The sequence below is a fragment of the Thamnophis elegans genome, chromosome 11 (assembly GCF_009769535.1).
Source record: "Thamnophis elegans isolate rThaEle1 chromosome 11, rThaEle1.pri, whole genome shotgun sequence".
NCBI lineage: Eukaryota > Metazoa > Chordata > Lepidosauria > Squamata > Colubridae > Thamnophis > Thamnophis elegans.
Window position 1 is genome coordinate 44,492,906 of NC_045551.1, and position 20,265 is coordinate 44,513,170.

The 20,265-nt window shown below is 36.3% G+C and overlaps 1 protein-coding gene across 1 annotated transcript in view; it reads left to right on the plus strand.

Annotated features, from left to right (window-relative positions):
- Positions 1-20,265, plus strand: part of PCCA (propionyl-CoA carboxylase subunit alpha) — a 220,856-nt gene that overhangs the window by 73,549 nt on the left and 127,042 nt on the right. Inside the window, 5 exon segments of the mRNA XM_032226371.1 lie at positions 2,116-2,194; positions 9,325-9,427; positions 10,929-11,023; positions 14,161-14,264; positions 14,267-14,310. Coding sequence (XP_032082262.1) covers positions 2,116-2,194; positions 9,325-9,427; positions 10,929-11,023; positions 14,161-14,264; positions 14,267-14,310 — 425 coding nt within the window.

Sequence of the window (20,265 nt, forward strand, 5' to 3'; positions counted from 1 at the left end):
TGAGTTATTAATTCGAGGTGGAGTGGGGGATGTTAGTATAATATTGCCAATGATAAGAGTTTAATGTGAGTTGTATTGATAAGTAAATGGACTGAGTAAAGAAGTAACACCAAAGTTTGGTGCTTTTTCATTTATTTCATAAAAATAACAATCCAGCATGAAGTGTGCAACTGCAAAAAAGTGATTCATCTCTAGTCAATTCAATTTTCTACCCAATACACATATGACAAATTTTGAAGTTTTCCATTCAAAGATTGTAGAGAATGCACCATATCCCACTCTGATAGGTATTCATTGAGTCTAAATTGATTAATACAATCTGGAGAGATTTCTTACATTTCTAGGGCTCCATTGAGACATGATTCCCAGTCTTGGTAGGGAGAAAGTACTGCATGAAATTGTCCAGGAAGTCAGAAATAACCTCAGTATAATTTGGAATGTCCAAGTTAAATTCTAGATCTAAACCTCATAAAAATAAACAATTCATGCTAAAAATACTCAGATAATGCAGAAACAATTTACTATGTAGGAGTGGCAAAAAATTATATACAACAATGTTTATGTAAGAATCATTTTTTGACATGAAAATTCAGTTGACATAGAGCAAGATGAAAATGTTAAGCTTAATAATCAAATCAGATAAAATCTGTATTCAAAATTATGTACTGCTGTCAAATTTTAAACTGACTAACTTTGTGCCAACAATTTAATTAATTGGAAATAAAATTAGCCAAAAAAAAAAAAAAGAGAGAGCATTTCTTAACTCTTCATCTAATGATATTTAAGCAATGATAATCAATACAGGTAAAAATAAAAGAACCCTGGGAGTTTCCATCACTCTCATAATCTATATTGGTTATAATCTTATCATATTGTTTCATACAGCCAATTATGTTTGGTTTGGTTTGGTTTGTAGGATTTATATGCCGCCCTTCTCCCAAGGACTCAGGGTGGCGTACAACATTAAAAAACATTAAAAAACTTTAATACATAATATTCCTTGTGAGGTGAAGTGCTTGCCATCTCCTTTTCTTTCAATTCCTTTTTAAGAACGCACATTCAGAAAAATTATATTTAATAAAATAAGATCAGATGGTATCAAAACTTAAAAGTCATTGTGGTAGCCATCACCTACATAAGTAAAGAGAAGAGAGTATGTTAGCTGAATGAAATACAAGACAGGTAGTCCTTAACTTATGACACAATTTGGAGCAGAGTTTTCATTGCTAAGCAAAGTGATTGTTAAGTAAGTCACATCTGATTTTATGACCTTTTCTGCCACAGTTGTTAAATGTATCACTACAGTTTTAATTGAGTCACATGATCATTAAGCGAATCTGGCTTCCCCCATTGACTGTGGTTGTTGGAAGCTGGCTGGGAGGGGTAGAAATGGTGACCATGTGATTTCAGGGTTCTTCAACCATTGTAAAAAGAAGGCGGTTGCCAAGTGCCTGAATTTTGATCATGTTACCATGGGGATTCTGTGATGGTCATGAGATTGAGTGCCAGTTATAAGTCTTTTTTTTTTTTGGCACCATTGCAACTTTGAATAGTTGTTAAATGAATGGTTGTGACTTGAGGACTCCATATACACCAAGTTTACTTTACAACTGAAGACTTCTTTATTGATATATTATCCAAATATTGGTTGTTTTTCACAATTTTGTTTAAAATGTAAAAACCCTCAGAATGGTCTGACTGCTTCATATTTAACATCTGGTGCTTTGATTGGACTAATGAAATGATGCCATTAATTTAACACACTGTTTTTTTTCTGTAGGTCTTCATATCATGTTAAGTTGAAATTCCAATTTCTTTTTAAAAAAATGGTTTTGCTTGTTTGAGGATCTTTTGATGAAAAAAACAGGGCTTTAGATATTTATTAAAATGCTGTGTTTTATTGGTTGTTGGCTAATTCAATCTGATAAACTTAAATTCAGGCGATTGCTGTCATTAAAACAACACTACTGTACAGATAACTCAGTTTAAATTCCTCTTCCCAGCAGAAAGCTTTTTAATAAGCTTGTTATTGACCTTGTCATTGAACATGTGGTCAGTTGTCATAAATGTATGATCAAAATTTAAATTTCTGTCTTAATTGTTCCCTGCTGCTAGGCTACCCTGTGATGATCAAGGCTTCGGCAGGTGGTGGTGGAAAAGGCATGAGAGTTGCATGGAATGATGAAGAAGCCAGGTGAAGTGCTGTCCAGAAATCAGTTTTGATGACTACATCTGTTTTCAATGCAACTATGCCATTCTTTCTTTTTAAAGCTCTCATAAACTATGATAAACTAGCAGTTAAGCAGCAAATGAACAAGTTTTTGCTCTTATTCCCTAGGCAGTCTGTTTCAGGTAGTTCTCAATTGATGATCATTCATTTAATGATTCTTCAAAATTATGCCAATGCTGAAAAAAGTTGCTTATGACCAGTCACTAATATCATGTGATCAAAATTTGGGTACATGGCAGTTGGCCACGTACGTACAACTGTTGCAGCATTGTGGAGTCACGTGATTACAATGTATGATATTCTCAGGGGGTTTTCAGCAAGTAAAGTAAATGGAGAAAGTCTGCTTCACTTAATAACCACATGACTTGATTAATAACTGCAGCAAAAAAGCTCATAAACTTGGGTGCAACCCATTTAACAAGCCCCATCATTTAGCGATGTAAGACCATTTGTGGTCTGTGGTGCTTCATTCTAAGGAGGATGAATTACGAGTTCCATTTTCCCAATCAGTATGACAGTGGGCAAGCTGTTCCTGTAGAACAGCTAACGTGCTAACATGGGGGAAAATACCCTGGTTTACCTTAACACTTTCCTTATACAGGACTTTTGTATATATATGCTTATATATATATATTTTCTGTCCGTATGATTCAACTATTATTCCATAATTTTATTCATACATTAGATACATTAATCCCATATTTTCCAGAAGCTTGGGAGCCTGAAGTAAGATGGCCCAGCTTTTTAATGGCAGGACTGATGCCACAGAACAGCTCTTTGATTGAAATCAGGCTAGCTGCCTCATTGATTTTTTGGGGGAAATTTGAAAATGTAATGGTTGAATAAAGCTTTCCCCTGACTGTGTACAGTATTTAATGCCATCCATTTTTTGTTTTATTTTTACTCTTTTTGGGGGACAGTTTTTGTTGCTAATATTTGTTGTGCTCCTACCTTTATTTTAAATGTATTTCTGGTAAATTATTTCTATTTATAGTCTATGTAAGCTGTTGAGACTCATTTTTGATTGCAGTGTGATAGAAAGGTGTTGAATATGTAAATAAACAAATCCTATAATGACATTAGCTGATTAATTGTTTACAATATTTGCTTTATTCACCAACATAATCCAATTAATTCTGCCAATAGAATATAATTGTTGACTTTCAAATATTTTCAGTGACTAAAACAGGATTTCACTTTTGGAGAGATGAGTTGATGGGGCTGGTATAGTGAAGAAATTCAATTTCTTTTACTACCGGTTCTGTGGGCATGGCTTGATAGGCATGGCGTGGCTTCATGGGCGTGGTGGGGGAGGATACTGCAAAATCTTCATTTCCACCCCACTCTGGGGCCAGCCAGAGATGGCATTTTCCGGTTCTTTGAACGACTCAAAATTTCTGCTACCGGTTCTCCGAACTTCTCAAAATTTTCGCTACCGGTTCTCCAGAACCTGTCAGAACCTGCTGGATTTCACCCCTGGGCTGGTAGGAAGTATGTGTTTGTATGTTGGAAGGACCCACAAATAGCTTCCTCACAACTTCATATCAGTTTGCATGTCAACTGAGGAGGGTGTTTAACCATGTTCTTTTTCAGAATCTTAGCAAGCCTGGTTGCTATTTTCACCAATCTTCAATATCTTCAGTAATATTATTGCAAAGGTTTTTGGCTTTATCATCTTAATGATTGCTGATTACCTGTAATTAATAATAACAAGAAAACAGTTATTTTGCCAACATCAGGATTCTTCATCCAGAATATCCAATCAGTATTGTGTACATAACAACTTTATTCGTACCCACAAGCACACATAGTTAAATTAAGGCATTCGAAACAGAAAAGGGATTGTTCATCAACAGATTTTTGCAGTTGAAAAGAGTTGAACATGGAGATGGTTCACCAGATGATGGCCCTAATGGTTTTGATTGGAGTTTTAATTTTATTTTATAGTTTAGAAATGTAATTTATGAAGTTATCTTTAATTCGCTAGAAAAATGCACATTAAAAACTTTAAAAAATGTAAATTATGGCTAACAGGCCACTAATTAGACATTTATGTTGATCTAAAAGATTTTTCATTTATACACATATTAGATATGAATGTTTCCCTAAGGTGTAGAAATCCCCAAGCAACATAGTCATTGTTTATTTCTGTTTTATTATCAAATAGCTTTTTTGCTGGGTTTATAATGGTTTTTGCATTTGTATAGTTTCCTTTGTGGATCATATAGCATGGGAGAGGAGAGCAGGTTAGCATAGTATGAACAAAAAAAGAGACATATTGGAATGTATATTTTATATGCCCTATAAATTTAATAACAATTCTTCACTTCCACATGTGCATGGATATACAGATGAAACTCAAAAAATTAGAATATCGTGCAAAAGTTCATTAATTTTAGTAATGCAACTTAAAAGGTGTAACTAATATATGAGATAGACACATTACATGCAAAGCAAGATAGTTCAAGCCGTGATTTATCATAATTGTGATGATTATGGCTTATAGCTCATGAAAACCTCAAATCCACAATCTCAGAAAATTAGAATATTACATGCAATCAATAAAACAAGGATTGTATATAGAACAATATCGGACCTCTGAAAAGTATAAGCATGCATTTGTACTCAGTACTTGGTTTGGGCCCCTTTTGCAGTAATTACTGCCTCAGTGCAGTGTGGCATGGAAGCTATCAGCCTATGGCACTGCTGAGGTGTTATGGAAGACCAGGATGCTTCAATAGCGGCATTCAGCTCTTCTGTATTGTTTGGTCTCATGTCTCTCATTTTTCTCTTGGCAATGCCCCATAGATTCTCTGGGGTTCAGGTCAGACAAGTTTGCTGGCCAATCAAGCACAGTAATCCCACGGTCATTGAATTAGGTTAGGGTTAGGGTTAGGGTTGCGTTGACCCTGGACTTAATGAAGCACAGTGGACCAACACCAGCAGATGACATGGCTCCCCGAATCAACACAGACTGTGGAAATTTTACACTGGACTTCAAGCATCTTGCAGTGTGTGCCTCTCCATTCTTCCACCATACTCTGGGTCCTTGGTTTCCAAATGAGATGCAAAAGTTGCTCTCATCAGAAAAGAGGACTTTGGACCACTGAGCAACAGACCAGGTCTGTTTTTCTTTAGCCCAGGTAAGAAGCTTCTGACGTTGTTTGTTGTTCAGGAGCAGTTTGACAAGAGGAATAAGATATTTGAAGCCCATGTCCAGGATCCGTCTGTGTGTGGTGGCTCTTGATACACTGACTGCAGCCACAGTCCACTCCTTGTGAAAGTCCCCAACACTTTTGAATGGCCTTTTCCTGACAATCCTCTCCAGGCTGAGGTCATCCCTGCTCCTTGTGCACCTTTTTCTTCCACACTTTTCCTTTCCACATAACTTTCTATTAATGTGCTTTGATACAGCACTTTGGGAACATCCAACTTCTTTTGCAATTACCTTTTGAGGCTTTCCCTCCTTATGGAGGGTGTCAATGATGTTTTTCTGCACAACTGTCAGGTCAGCAGTCTTTCTCATGATTGTGATTCTTACTGAACCAGACTGAGAGACCATTTAAAGGCTCAGGAACCTTTGCAGGTGTTGTGGCTTAATTAGCTGATTAGAGTGGGACACCTTGAGCCTAGAATATTGCATCTTTTCACAATATTCTAATTTTCTGCGATTGTGGATTTGATATAGTGGAGAAATTCAGTTGTAAGCCATAATCATCACAATTATGACAAATCACGGCTTGAACTACCTTGCTTTGCATGTAATGAGTCTATCTCATATATTAGTTTCACCTTTTAAGTTGCATTACTGAAATAAATGAACTTTTGCACGAAATTCTAATTTTTCGAGTTTCACCTGTATATGGGTAAATTAAATGTTTGTATTATATATACTTCATTTGCTGCAGTTATGATTTTTATCATTGAGGTTTTTAAGTGATTGAATGGGACTTTTAAAATATACATTTAAATTAATTTTATTCAAAGAGGATTTCAGAAAGATTTAAGGAACTATAGAAGCCTAAAAGGAATAGAAAAAAATATTATGAAAATGTAAAGAAAAAGTGAAAAATAACTTTATAATAAGAAGAGAGACAAATGTCTAAACATACTAATTACCATCTACACCCTTCCATATTGCATATTATAGTTGCCTTCTTCCCACAAACAAATATTTTAATTAAGAAACCCCAAAATTAGCAGTTTATTTTTTATCTATTTTCAACAAAAAGTCTTTAAAGGGTTTCCAGTCTTTTTAAAAAGTGGTTGTATTCTCCTTAATCAAACAAATCATTTTAGCCATTTCTGCAGACTCAGCCATCTTCATAATCATTTTCTTTCTTATTGATGTTTCTGTAGACTTCTATTTCTGGGCATATAATAGCCTCCCTGCAGTTATCATATTAAAACCAATTGTCCATGAGCCTTTTCTAGTTGAGTGTTTGTAAGTTCCAATAAGAAAAGTTCCAGTTTCGATTGTTTACGCAGGTGCTCTCTGGATGCTTGTTACTAGCTGAAAAGAAGTGAAAACAAAGATTTGTTTTTAAACTAGAGTGGCAGTGTTTATTAATTGCAAGTATGACACGACTTCAAAAAGAAACCATAACATTACAACAGATTATGTCGGGAATTCAAAAATTATTAGAAACAACAGAGAGAATTGAGAGGAGATTGGAAAATATAGAAAATATAAACTTTAATGTGGCAAAACCTGATGGAAAAATGGAAGATTCTCAGCAAATAGAAGATATTCAGCAAATGGAAAAAGTGGAGGCTGTAGTCCTAAAAACCCAGGAGAAAAATGAACAAAGAGGCAAGATAACCGTGGATACTGACAGTGAACTGAGTGTGGTTGGATATGGAAAGAGTGGAACAAGGAAAGGGAAGATAGATGGAAAGGTGCTTTACTACAGATTTCATGGTATAGAAGAAGGAAAAAGAGAAGAATGGATGGACTTAAGGAGAGAAACTTTGACCAAAACACTACTGATATCCAAAGATAAACTGATTAAGGAAGTTGATGGAGGGTTTCGAGATTTTACAAGATATGTAATAAGCAACAAGTTGCGAAGAGAAGTCCAAATAAATTTGATTAAGGAAATAACCAGAAGATCAATTCCACAAATGGCAAAAGAAATAGGACTACACTATTACTGGAAAGACACAGGTTGATATATGAAAACTAATAATAAAATACTAGTTAAATTTAGTTAAAATTAGAGCATTATGTTAAAAATGTAGTGATAATGAGGTAAATAATTGATAATGATAACAATGTATACATATGTATTGGTTTGATAAGAAGAAGTTTGGTATAAATTTTTAAATGGTGAAAAAAGGGGAAAAAGTAAATTAAACATAGTCAGACTAAATGACTGATAATGATAATAATGTAATAATTTGTATTGACATGATAAAAGGGAAAATTGGATATAAATTGTAAACAATGATTAAGTTAAACAGTCAAACTATCGTTAAACAAATGACTGATAATGATAATAATGTAATAATTTGTATTGATAGAATAAAAGGGAAATTGGATATAAATTGTAAACAATGATTAAGAAAAGAAGTTTAAATTTTTTGTTATTAAACATAATTATTTTTTTTTATTTTTTTGAATGTGTTATAAAGGTATAATGTGATTGGATGATATTGAAAATAGATAAGGGAATGGCACTATGTGGCTTTGTTTTAAATTTTCGAATGTTTGTTATAAAGGGACGTTAAAACAACTATAGTCATATAAAGGATGAGGTGTGATGATAGCATACCTCATCCTTCATATGACCATAGTTGTTTTAATATTGTTTTAACAATATTGATGATACATATACATATACATATACATATACATATACATATACATATACATATACATATACATATACATATACATATACATATACATATACATATACATATATATATATATATATATATATATATATATATATATATATAATGTAAAATAGATAATTTGATATGAATCAGAGGTGATGATGATGGAAGGGATGCACGAAAACTCTGTAACCAATTGACACACTTTCTACAATTTTGTAATGGAACATGATTTTGTTTGTTTTTATTTAAAAAATAAAAAAATTTGGAAAAAAGAAAAGAAAAGTTCCAGTTTCATCTGAATGTTAATTTTTAAAATTCTCTGCATGACTATATGTATCAATATATATTTATATATATATATATTTATATATTCTTTCATTGTTGTGAGAAATTTAAGAAATTATTGCTATTATTTATTGATTTTATTAATCAGATTATATAGCTGCCCATCGCACCAAAAGTGACTCTGGGTGGCACACAATAAATGGATAAAAACCCCAAATGTAAAAATGACACATAAAAATGTAAAAATCTACCTTAGGAAATAAATAGCATTAAAAAACACCACAAATATATAAACTCCTGGGCAATAAGAGGATAATACTCCTTTATTGTGCAAATGTAGGTCTGCAGTTTTGAGTATTCCAATGTGACATTTACAGTATATATTGAATTAACGATGATGTCTGCAGAAGATTGGCAAGATGCAGAGTTGCAATGCAAAAGCTATACCCTTTGAATATGTGTATGACAGCAACACACACGCAAAAGGGATGGGGCTTCTAGCGTAACAATCTGTCTGCCATCTTATTGGTTTTAATGCTCCCATTCTGCAGATGACTTCATTATAATTTCACCTGAACATTATTGGTAAAGTGATTTGCTGTTGCCTTTTTCAGAATGTTTTTGACTTCTTAGTTTAGCCTGTCAATTTTCCTTGCAATTTCTTGTTCAGGTACTGACAGGGCCACCACTGCCTAGTTTCTTTCAGAATCAGTCAAGGATGAGTAGGTGGTACCACCTGCAGTGTTTTTTAAGATTTAACATGCTATAACTGGCTTCCTTTTGTAATACTTATGAATCATGGCATTTATGCTTATAAAATGAAAATGTACTCATTATTGTACTTTCAGCAGTTGAGGCCTTTTAAGCCAAAGCTATTTCTACATGCAGGGATTCTTAGTCTTTTATTAAGCAGAAATAATATATTGTCTATATTTCTAAATGGATTTCTTTCCTTTATTATAAAGGGAAGGTTTCAGGTTTTCATCTCAAGAAGCTGCTTCAAGTTTTGGTGATGATCGGTTATTAATAGAAAAATTTATTGATAATCCTCGCCACATAGAAATTCAGGTTTGTGTTCTTCTCTTTCGACTTTCAGTGTGGAGTTGTTATATAGGTTTTGCTGAGTTATTACCTCCCCCATTGTATTGTCCTTTGTTATTAAATTAATAAGAATGATTTTTCATGCTAAAGATAGATGAAGAACTTTAACCTGTGAATTATTGTATGTAAAAGTTACTGAAGTGAAAGCCACTCAGTAACTTAATTTAACACTTTGTATTAAAGAACATCGAGATTAAAAAAAAACAGTTTAACATCATTTATTTTGGCAAAATAGTCCCATTATTATTCCTTTTTGTCCTAATGTTGTAATGTTGTAACTACCTAGAAATGAAAGAGTCTGCATGCCTAAAAAGATTTAGATCAATGTTTTCCTTAATAGGAGCTGCTTCTGTAGTGTGTAAACTACTTTTCAAGTACAAATTTTAAAAGCTTTTTCTTTTGGTGGAGGTTGCCTTGATTATCAGTTTTTCACCAATATCACAAGAAAAGGATAGCCAACCATTTTGGTTATAGGTTTATAGGTTTATAGATTTATTTCATTTATATGCCGCCCTATTCCCGGAGGGACTCAGGGCAGCTAACAAACCCAGGGGAGGGGGGTAATACAGACAAGGCAAAAACAGGATACAGAGAAAATTTAAAAACAATCAACAGTCACACAATTCGAGCGGGGAAGGGAACTCATCAACCCCAGACCTGCCGGAACAGCCAGGTTTTAACGGCTTTACGGAAAGCCTGAAGGGAGGTGAGGGTCTGGATCTCCGCGGGGAGATCGTTCCAAAGGGCCAGTTGCAGGAAAAAGATAAGTAATCCATAATAGAACAATCCCTTTTAAATCAGTGTTGTAAGTTGAGGATAGGGTTTCATTCTCTGAGCTTGTGGTTTTTTTTTTTTTTTTACAAACGTTTCGTTACCAGGCTAGGTGACCTCTTCAGTGGAATTTAAGGGATGTCAGTGTCCTTATAAGGCCGTCACGCGGTCAGTAGGTCTTGTGAGTAGTGAAGTGTAATAAGGGCCCCAAAATAGTCTGAAAGATTTCAAACTCTTCAGGCTTTTCATCAGTCAGGATGGTAAAAAAAACATGTGTGTGTGATATCATCACACATGTACAAAAGAGCCACATATTTCATCATGATGCTGTAGTGTTCATCGGTCATTTATTCCCCACTCTTCTCTGGATGGCCAAGCCTAGTGATCTACCACAGTGAATCTGACTCAGCAAGAGGCTGGCGCCTATTCAGACTTTTTCTGGGGTTGAACAAATCAACCTTCTTCTAGCATATTTCCTACTTTTTACAGTATTCCTTTCACGGAGAAAAAACCTAAACCGAATAGAAGTCTAATATTTATGCTTTTCCTTATCTGCATAGAACATGAACAGATAGATTATTAATTCAAATAGATGCTCCAGAGTACATTGATGTAATATTTTCACTGAAACTAGTAATTACTTGAAGTAGAGAATGAATGTAATTTTTTTAAATAATTAACCCTGAGTTCTTATTAGGTATTGGCTGACAAACATGACAATGCATTATGGCTGAATGAAAGGGAATGTTCAATTCAGAGAAGAAACCAGAAAGTTATTGAAGAGGCACCAAGGTGAGTGCAATGTACTCTTCAATAAGCATAATTTTTTTTAAATAAAATGCTAAAACAGAATTATATAACTTAATGTTAATAAAAACTAAGGATCATTGAACTAGTTGCTAAACTGAAGTCCTTTCATGAGCTTGAATTTTTTTAAAAGAAGAGTAAACTACTATATTTTAATGGTTGCAATATTATTTAGTGATAACGCTTTGTTGCCTGAAAATCTTTTGATGAGAGAGAGATTTCTTTATTGTTTCTGATTCCCTGAAAATAAAAATATTATATTTTAGCTCTTCAAATGCTAGAGTACTTTTAACAATAAATAGTAGCAGATAAATTTCCAAAAATATAATACAACCTTACATGATTTTTCCATAGTGTTATATATTAGCTGTGTTTCCTAAAGGCTTCACTGCTGAGAGGAATAAAACCTTAGTGCCTTATTAAATCCCCCCATTGATTTGCAATCTGGCACGGTAATGAACTGAATACTCAAAGAAATTCCTGGTTTTTATATACATTTCATAGTTCATACACTATATTCTCTTTCGGTCCAGACCATCATGTTTGCTTCCACTCAGCTATAGACTGCTTCCTTCCAAACGGATTTCTTTCAGAAATGGAAAGAAGTCATGATTCAGAGAACTGCTGATGCATGATAGAATTGCCCTTGTGTGTATGCTCATAAAAGTTTCTTTGGATGTAGGCGTTACATACTAATGAAGAAGGAGGTAAATTTGTCATAAATCCATTCTCTGTGGGTTTATTACACTCACATTAAACTCTGTGTTCACTAAGACGGGTCCCCACCCCCGGGCTGCAGCCCACTACTGGTCCATGGTCCATTTGAAACTGGACCACGTGAGTGGCTGGGCAGTGCATGCCCGTGCACAGCTTGTGGCAGTAGTGGGCTGGTTTCTCTCTTCCCCCGTTGGGCTGCCAAGCCATAAAGGTTGGGGACCGCTGCACCAAGATATGATATGATTTGTTCTACTTCTTTGAGGTAAAAGTTGAATATGCAACAGTGATGTTTTAGGAAAACAAGAGTGCTGTGAATGTTGCAGATCCTTTTGAAATAATACTCCTTTTATTTATCCAACTGTTATGTCCCTTCTTTGTTTTTCCTTCCTTCCCTAGTGTATTTTATTTTCTTAGTTGATGAGCAGGCACACTGACTTTATTTATCTTTATTCCTGTATGTTGCCTGGCTCCTTTATAGAAACTTAATAAACACAGATTTTAAAACCATTTTGAACACAGGAAATACCTTCTGTTGCAGTTTATTCTTTGATTCTCTTGCTGTTCAGATAATTATTTTTCTTTGATTTACCACGCTAATATAAGAAACACAGTAACATACTTGTTGGTCCTTGCATTGAATAGGGGTAAATGAGAATAGCTACGATTATGAGATTACACTTTTTAAATGGAAAAAAAACCTGCACATCTGATCTGCTTCATGTGTCTTACACATTGTTTTGTAGAAAAATGTGAATGTTTGTAAAGGTAGATAAAAACTTTGAGTGTTTTGAAGTACTATCAGAATACAATGAAAAGACATTGCCAGGGTATATATTTTTCTGAGTTGATATGCCTTTGGCCTCTGGAAGATGATATATTTAGTGTCCTGTAGTGAGGAGACTTGCAGGCTGGGGAGCAGTCTTGAGAGTGAATCCCAAGAGGGCTTCACAACTGTGCTCTAAGGCAGAGGAACAGCTGTGCTCAGGGTGGAACCTGGAGGAACCATGCTGTGTAAACAGATGAATCAAAGTAAGAAAAATAGAAAATTAAAACTTTCAGTTTTGGAGTAAAGTTGAGACAATAATTTAAAATGCAAGCTGTTACTGTCACTGGATGTCAAATACCGTGTTGTAGGCTAAAGTTGAAATGGCAATTCAGTTTGAAGCTTTGGGATTTCATTTCAGATTTTTCTCTGAAACATTCTATAATGCATTACTCATTTGTAAGTACAAAAAGCAAGTAGACTGTAAACGTCTACATAAAATATTGCAAATCGAACTTATTGCATACTTTTATTTACTAAGTCATAAACATAGTACTGTTTTTAAATTCACTAACATCATTTTTAAAATTCTTAGAATGTAAATCATAGTTGTGCCTCATATTTTCTTCTAAATTTATTGTAGTGATTTAGTAAAAGTAGTGAAAGAAAGTTTCGTTGATTTGTCTATCTGGTGCAATAATACTATTGTAAGATTCTTAAAGGAACCGCTGCAGGCCTGACAACTATAGTGTTTGCATTTTAAAGGACTAAAACATTATTTAAGTATAACCAATCCTATTACTAAGCCTGGCACGTAACAGGCATAACTTGTACGCAGCGTGCAGCCTTTCTAGCAATTAAAAGATCAAAAGACAAGAGTTGAAATAATTTCAAATAAAGCCACATTTTGATTGTTTAGCATACAGGTATGTGAATATAGGATTCAGTTCTTTGTTTCAACCATTTGTTTCTTTGCTTCAATTTTCTTGGACTTGTTCACTTTGGAAACATCGAATTTTAATCAGAGGCTGCTGGAAACAATTCTATAACTAATCTGATGATTTTCTTGGCCTCATTTCCAGCCTCTCCCAGAATTCTGCCTGTAGTTTTTAAAATGAGTAAACCTTTCTTTCTGTAAAAAGAAAAAAAAATGGGTGGGGGTATCTGCTGTTGTGTATGTGAAGAAAGCATCTGTCCCTTGGGGGAATGTATACTGTGTAGTCAGCAAATAGTCTATAGCAGTGGTCCCCAACCTTTCTGACTTGGCGGCCTGGTGGAGGGAAGGGAGAGGGGATAGTTCCCTGTGAGTGGCAGGCAGGGACGTGAAGACATGTGCAGCTCCATTTGTGTGAGCGGCTGGTGCATGTGCCTCCCTTCGTGCAAATGGAGCTTTATGCACAAGCACAAGACAGCCACAGCTCACCTGAGGATAGCTTCGTGCATGCACAGCCCAGTTCCAAACAGGCTGTAGCCTGGGAGTTGAGAACCCCTGGTCTATAGAACTGTGAATGTATGTTAAGCAGCATAATTATTATTTTACCTTTTTCTTTTATATTTCAGTTTCTAAAAGGCATAAAATAGTCAAATGTATTTTTACAGAATTCTTTTTAACCTCTCCCCCCCCCCCTTTTAAAATACATAGCACCTTCTTGGATCCTGGAACTCGTAAAGCTATGGGAGAACAGGCTGTAGCTCTTGCCAGAGCTGTAAAATACTCATCAGCGGGAACAGTGGAATTCCTTGTGGATTCAAAAAAAATTTCTATTTTTTGGAAATGAATACCAGACTGCAGGTAGGTGGAATAAAAAAGATGGGAGGAGAGGGGAATGTATTTACGATTCCAGTGGGGTTAAAAATGATTTTGTAATGCTAAAAAAATGCGTTACTGTATTTTAGTTTGCTCCTTCAAATCTAGTGCAAAAAAACACCCAACCATTAAGAAAATACTTTATTCAAGGTAGATTTCCTCTTCTAAATATATATTATGATAGAAATCTGTTAAAAAATATTTTTAGTTAATTTTTAAATCTTGGTAGTAGAAAAATGTAATGGCTAGATAGCTCTGTTTCAGTCCACATGGATTTTTATGTGAAACATGTGTTCTCTCTCATATTTATTGAAACACTAGACAGTAGATAGTTTCTGTTCTGCCAATAACTTTGGAAGGGAGTTACCATGACTTTAGAAACATCCTAAACACCTTGTTGCATTAAGTTGAGACATATAAATGTGCAGTTAAGTTGATAGACCTCTGTTCACAATAATTCTTATTATCAAAACTCTTTTTCAAGTTTGCTTTTACTTGGAGCCCCCTCCCCTCAATTAAATATTCTGAATGGTGTGTTGTAAGAATGTGCGGTGACGATGCTTGTGTTCATTAACTTCAGTGGTGGGATTCAATTTTTTTACTACCGGTTCTATGGTGTGGCTTGGTAGGCATGGCACCGCTTAGTGGGTGTGGCTTAGTGGGTGTGGCAGGGGAAGAATACTGTAAAATCTCCAATCCCTCCCGATCAGCTGGGACTCGGGAGGCAGAGAATAGATGGGGGCCGGGGCCAATCAGAGGTGGTATTTACTAGTTCTCCGAACTGCTCAAAATTTCTGCTACGGACCAGAACTGATCAGAACCTGCTGAATACAACCTGTGATTAACTTCCTTCTTTCTTTCTTTGCTAGTGAAGGGGTTGTTCTAACAGTTCTGTTTCTATTAATTAGAAGTTCATAGTTGATTGGAATAGTACAGGTAGTTCTCAATTTATGAAAACAATTTGGACTGAAATTTTTGTTGTTATGCAATGAGCTTGTAAGAGCAACCCCTGGAGTTCCAATTCCCTTTGTAAACTGAATTCTATGGTGATTAGGCAAGGCAATTTCCTTCCGGCTTTCCACAATCAAAGTCAATGGGAATCGTGGCATGAAATTGTAAGATATGTAAGTGGCTGATGTGGTACAAGCTCAGAGGGACTGGCGCGATGGTGTGTTCCGGGAGGTACAGCCCGGTACGGCCGTACTGGTAGTAGCCAGAAGCAGCAGCTACCGTACTGGTACGATGACTCGTTTGGCCCACCTGCCCGCCCACGTTCCCTGTTTTTGAAGCAACTGGGCCAATTGCACATGCGCACACAGCGTACGGCACCTGCGCAACCTCCGCCGAGCAGCTGAGTGTCTCAGGATGGTGGCTTGTGCATGCATGCGCACCATGTGTGCCTGATGAGGATGCCTGGCCCCATGTGCAGCGTACCAGTTGCGACAGGAGCCGGAACCCACCACTGGACTGGTGGAGAGGTCATGAATGGGAGACACTTACTCCAAGACTTGCAAATTTTCCTACCAGCTTCCCCATTAACTTTCTGAGGAAGCCAGCAGGGAAGGTCACAAATGATAATTATATGATCATGGGGTATTACAACTAGCTGTAATTCCAAGCCAATTGCCAAGTACCCAGATTGTGATCATATGATCGTGGAGGTGCTGGGATGGCTGGAACGCAAAGGATTGGTTGTAACCACCATTTGTTCAGCAATTAAGATAACTCAAATGGTCACTGAGTGAAAAGTTGTAGAATGAGGACTGCCTGTAAGCAGTGGTTTACTGTAGGGTAATGTTATTGAATTTTATAATATTTTTGCTTGTATTGTGAAAGAAGAGTGTTGGAAAGCCGAACAGTTTGATGCTTACTGCTATTTATTTTGCAATGGCAAGGGTTTGTTGCTTTATTTGCTATTTGAGCTTAGTGTCTTTTTCACTATTTCATTGTGATCACTGAGGAACAATGGAAGCAAAGCCTTTCCAGATGGAGAAACCACTATAGTTGGAAAGAAAGATTATTTAAATGTTGTTTAGACAATTTGAGAAGATTTGTTCTTTCCAACTTTATCAGAAATATACTAACCTTTAATTAGAATGTTTGTCAAGTACATTTCTCTAATTTTTCTGTCTTGGTTGCATATTGTCTCTAATTAGTGTTTCAGTTTGAAGTTGGTGAGTAGCAATCTTACTGGCCTCAACACCAGTTTTCCCAGTTGATTTGTCACTTTTCTCCAGCCTTCAAGTTTGATAGCAGTTAGCAGACCTATATCTAGTCGTTCTTTTTGTTTTCTTTCACAAAGAATCAAATTTTAAATGACCCCCCCATTTAACTCTACAATTATAACATTGCAGATGTGTTTTTGCTGACAGCCACTTTGAATGGGATTTTCTCCTCCTCCCACTAGTATCTAACTTTGTTGTTTTCTTTTTTCTTTTTGCATTCTGCTTTAACTATGTTATTAGTGGCCGCCTTATAGATGGCTCTCCTTTTTAATCTCCTGTGCAGGAACCCTCTTTTAAAACTAGCTATAATTTTTTTTAAAAAATATTTATTTAAGAGCAAGTTCAACTTATAACTAAAACATGTTGTGTTTCTTTCTTGCTTTTTAATTTAGTTCATTTAACTGATCACTCATTTTTTTCTTACTGGGGAATATTATTTTAATGTTGTGCTGATGCTAGAAAACATCCGATAACAATTCAAATACTGACTTACTATTTATGCACTATTGAATATGTTTCCATTTAGCAGATTTACACACACCTATTTTTTCTTGCAGGGATGCGGTGGCTCAGTGACTAATATGCTAAGCTTGTCGATCATAAAGGTTGGCAGTTCGGCGGTTCGAATCCCTAGCGCCACATAACAGAGTGAGCTCCTGTTACTTGTCCCAGCTTCTGCCAACGTAGCAGTTCAAAAGCATATAAAAATGCAAGTAGAAAATAGGGACTGCTTTGGTCAGAAAGTGCGCCTTCAGTGTTTAGTCATGCTGGCCACATGACCACGGAGACGTCTTCGGACAGTGCTGGCTCTTCGGCTTTGAAATGGAGATGAGTACCGCCCACTAGAGTCAGGAATGACTAGCACATATGTGCGAGGGGAACCTTTACCTTTACTTATTTTTTTCTTGCAACATGTCTGGAAGGAATGATAACAGTAAGCTCATTTAAATATCAATAACCTTGCCTCATATTCTCCCTAAATAAAACAATTACTTGCAATCTTCCAATTAGAATTTCTTAAATACCAGTTTTTCATATATTCTTCACCTAGAATAATGGAAAAGAATCTTTCATTAAATGCCATTTATTCTTCATAAATCTCCACCTCACCACATCTTAGCCCCAACTATCTATAGAAAATGACTACTTTATTAACATCATGGTAAAATTGTACAGTGAATACATAAAACCTATGTTGTACAGAAACCTACTGTCTGACGTGCATATCTACATGCTTCCACTCAGAAGTTACCAGTAAATCTACTGAGTGAAAAAAGGCTCTATATTTCTACCATATTTGTTCTTACCTACTTGATAAAGATATCAAGATTGAATTCAGGAGATTAAAATACCCATTCAACAAGATCAGTAGGTAAATCAAATAAAGCCAGGAAGGACCCATTAAAAACAGAACACAAAACCAGAACGGAACACCATGTTGTACCTTGCTGAATTGTTGAACTCACAATTCAAGCTCCTCAGAGCATTATTAATAAGCTATAATATAATGAATTTGCATTGCTTTAGATTGTAATCACCTAACCTGAAGAATACTTTTATATACACACATAAGTACATATTGGCCAGGAGGCACCCACAAAAAGTGAAAGGGCTGGGGCAAAAAATTAAATACAAGTAGTTAAAGTTAAATGACTGCAAAATAAGATACCCCATTTTAAAAAATGAACTAATTTCCCTACCTGTTGTTGGAAGGAAACTCCATTTGGTTCAGTTCTAAGCTGGGAGAAAGATACTGGAAACATGGAGGCTGATTGGAAAGAAAGGTTTATTGATGAAGCAGAACCACCAACCACATGTGGTTCTGGGCAGCTGACAAAATGGAGTTGAGAGTGGGCGCGTTTTTATACCTTCTTTGGGCTTTGTGTTTGAGCTTCCTGTTCCTGTGCAAGAACATCTCCTTTAATATTCTATTGGCTGTTGTCAGATGTTGGGGCTATGTAGGGGGTATAGCTGGCTCCATAGGTAAAAGAGGAAATGCAAATCTTAGGTGCTTGTCTGAGCCAATCTGGTCAACCTTTGGCTTATTGTTTATCTAAGTTTCTAGGTTTATGTGACTTTGAAGTTTGGACTGTACTGGGGGAGGTGCATTGAAGGGATTTGTGTTCTGAAAGGTTGTTAGGCAATTCCTATTGTGGCTAATGGCTTTCATCCTGTGTTGGCTCTTGGGTAAGGGGCTGCTTTCTAATCCTACCATTTTGCCAAGAAGTTTTGAAATATCCTGTCTTGAATGGATTTCTGCCTGCAGTATTTGCTTTGCTTATGAATAGAGCTATCTAGATACTTCCTCTTTCAATAAGATCTTTATCTCTTAAGTGCTGGCATCTGCTGTGGGCTATTAAGAAAGCTTGGGGGCTGCTTTCTGTCTTTAGGAGCATGCTTCTCCATTTATCCTTTAGGGAAATATAATCTGCTTTTTTAATATTTCTCAAAATATTTCATTCTTTTAAGGTGGGGGGCTTCCCACTTACAGGTTTCTACCCATTTAATCAGATCCAACTGATTGGGCATACTACAGATCTTGTTAGCCAAAGAGCGGCTTTTCAAGTGGTGGGAATGAGAAAAAGAAAGGCTTTTTCTTCTGTAGCTTCTGCCTTATCACTTACTCCAGAGACTTCCAAACTTTATTATCAGATTACAAAGAGAGATTACCTGTTGACTTTTCACACAGTTTTAAAAATCTCACTATGCAGCTGGGCCTAGGGCTAGAAATATGTGAAGGGGATCCCATTACTTGACTTTACTATTAATGATTAATTATCAAATCTGCTGTTTAAACATATTTATTTTGTGGCTGTTTTTATGTCTTTTAAATTGTTTTTAAACAAACCAACCAACAAACAAATATGCACCTTTGTGGTTTGATAGAATATTAGACTATTAGATATAGCATACACTATATCATGAAGATGATACTGTAAATAATAATCAGAAAATCAGACTGATTGAATATCTTGGTAGGCATGCCTATTCCAGTGATGCAGAGAAACTGACAATATTGCAACATAAAAATGATATTAGAAGCTGTTGGCATTCCAGTGTCCAATTTGGCAATTTAGTAGTGGTCCCTGTCTCATTGCTGTTTAGCAGTGGTGGGTTTCTACTGGTACGCACCGGTACCCCTGACCGGTTCCAGAAATTGGGCATACGTTTGCAAACTATTAGAGCTGGAGGCCCTGTCCCGGTACGATCTCTCCCCTGGCCTGCCCCCCTCGCTTGCTCCACCCACCTGCCCAGTCGCCGCTTGATCTCTCTCTCTCCACTCTCCCCGCCTGTCCACACCATGCTTGCCCCATCCACCCACTTCCTTTGCTGGAGCGGAGAACTCGGTAGTTGGAAGAAGCCCGTGCTTCCTTCTCTTTGACAGCTGTATTGTTTGCAATGGGGCTGGGGGAGAAATCTGTGCGTTACAGGTAGGAAAGGCTGTTCTTTAGCAGAAGCTCAGCCTTCTCCCCCCCCCAACTCATGGATTTCTCCCCACCTCATTGCAAACAGTACGGCGGGTCAAAGGGAAGGGTGGAGGGAAGCCCATGCTGGATCTGACTTCAACACTGCTCTGGTCTAGGTTCCTGAAAAAGCCTTCCTCTACCGCTTCCTTCTCTTTCACAAGCAGCTTGCAAACGGGGTGCTTCTCAAAGCGAAGGAAATGGGGGGGGGAGCCCATGCTGGATCAGGCTTCTGCTCTGATGTGGGCTCC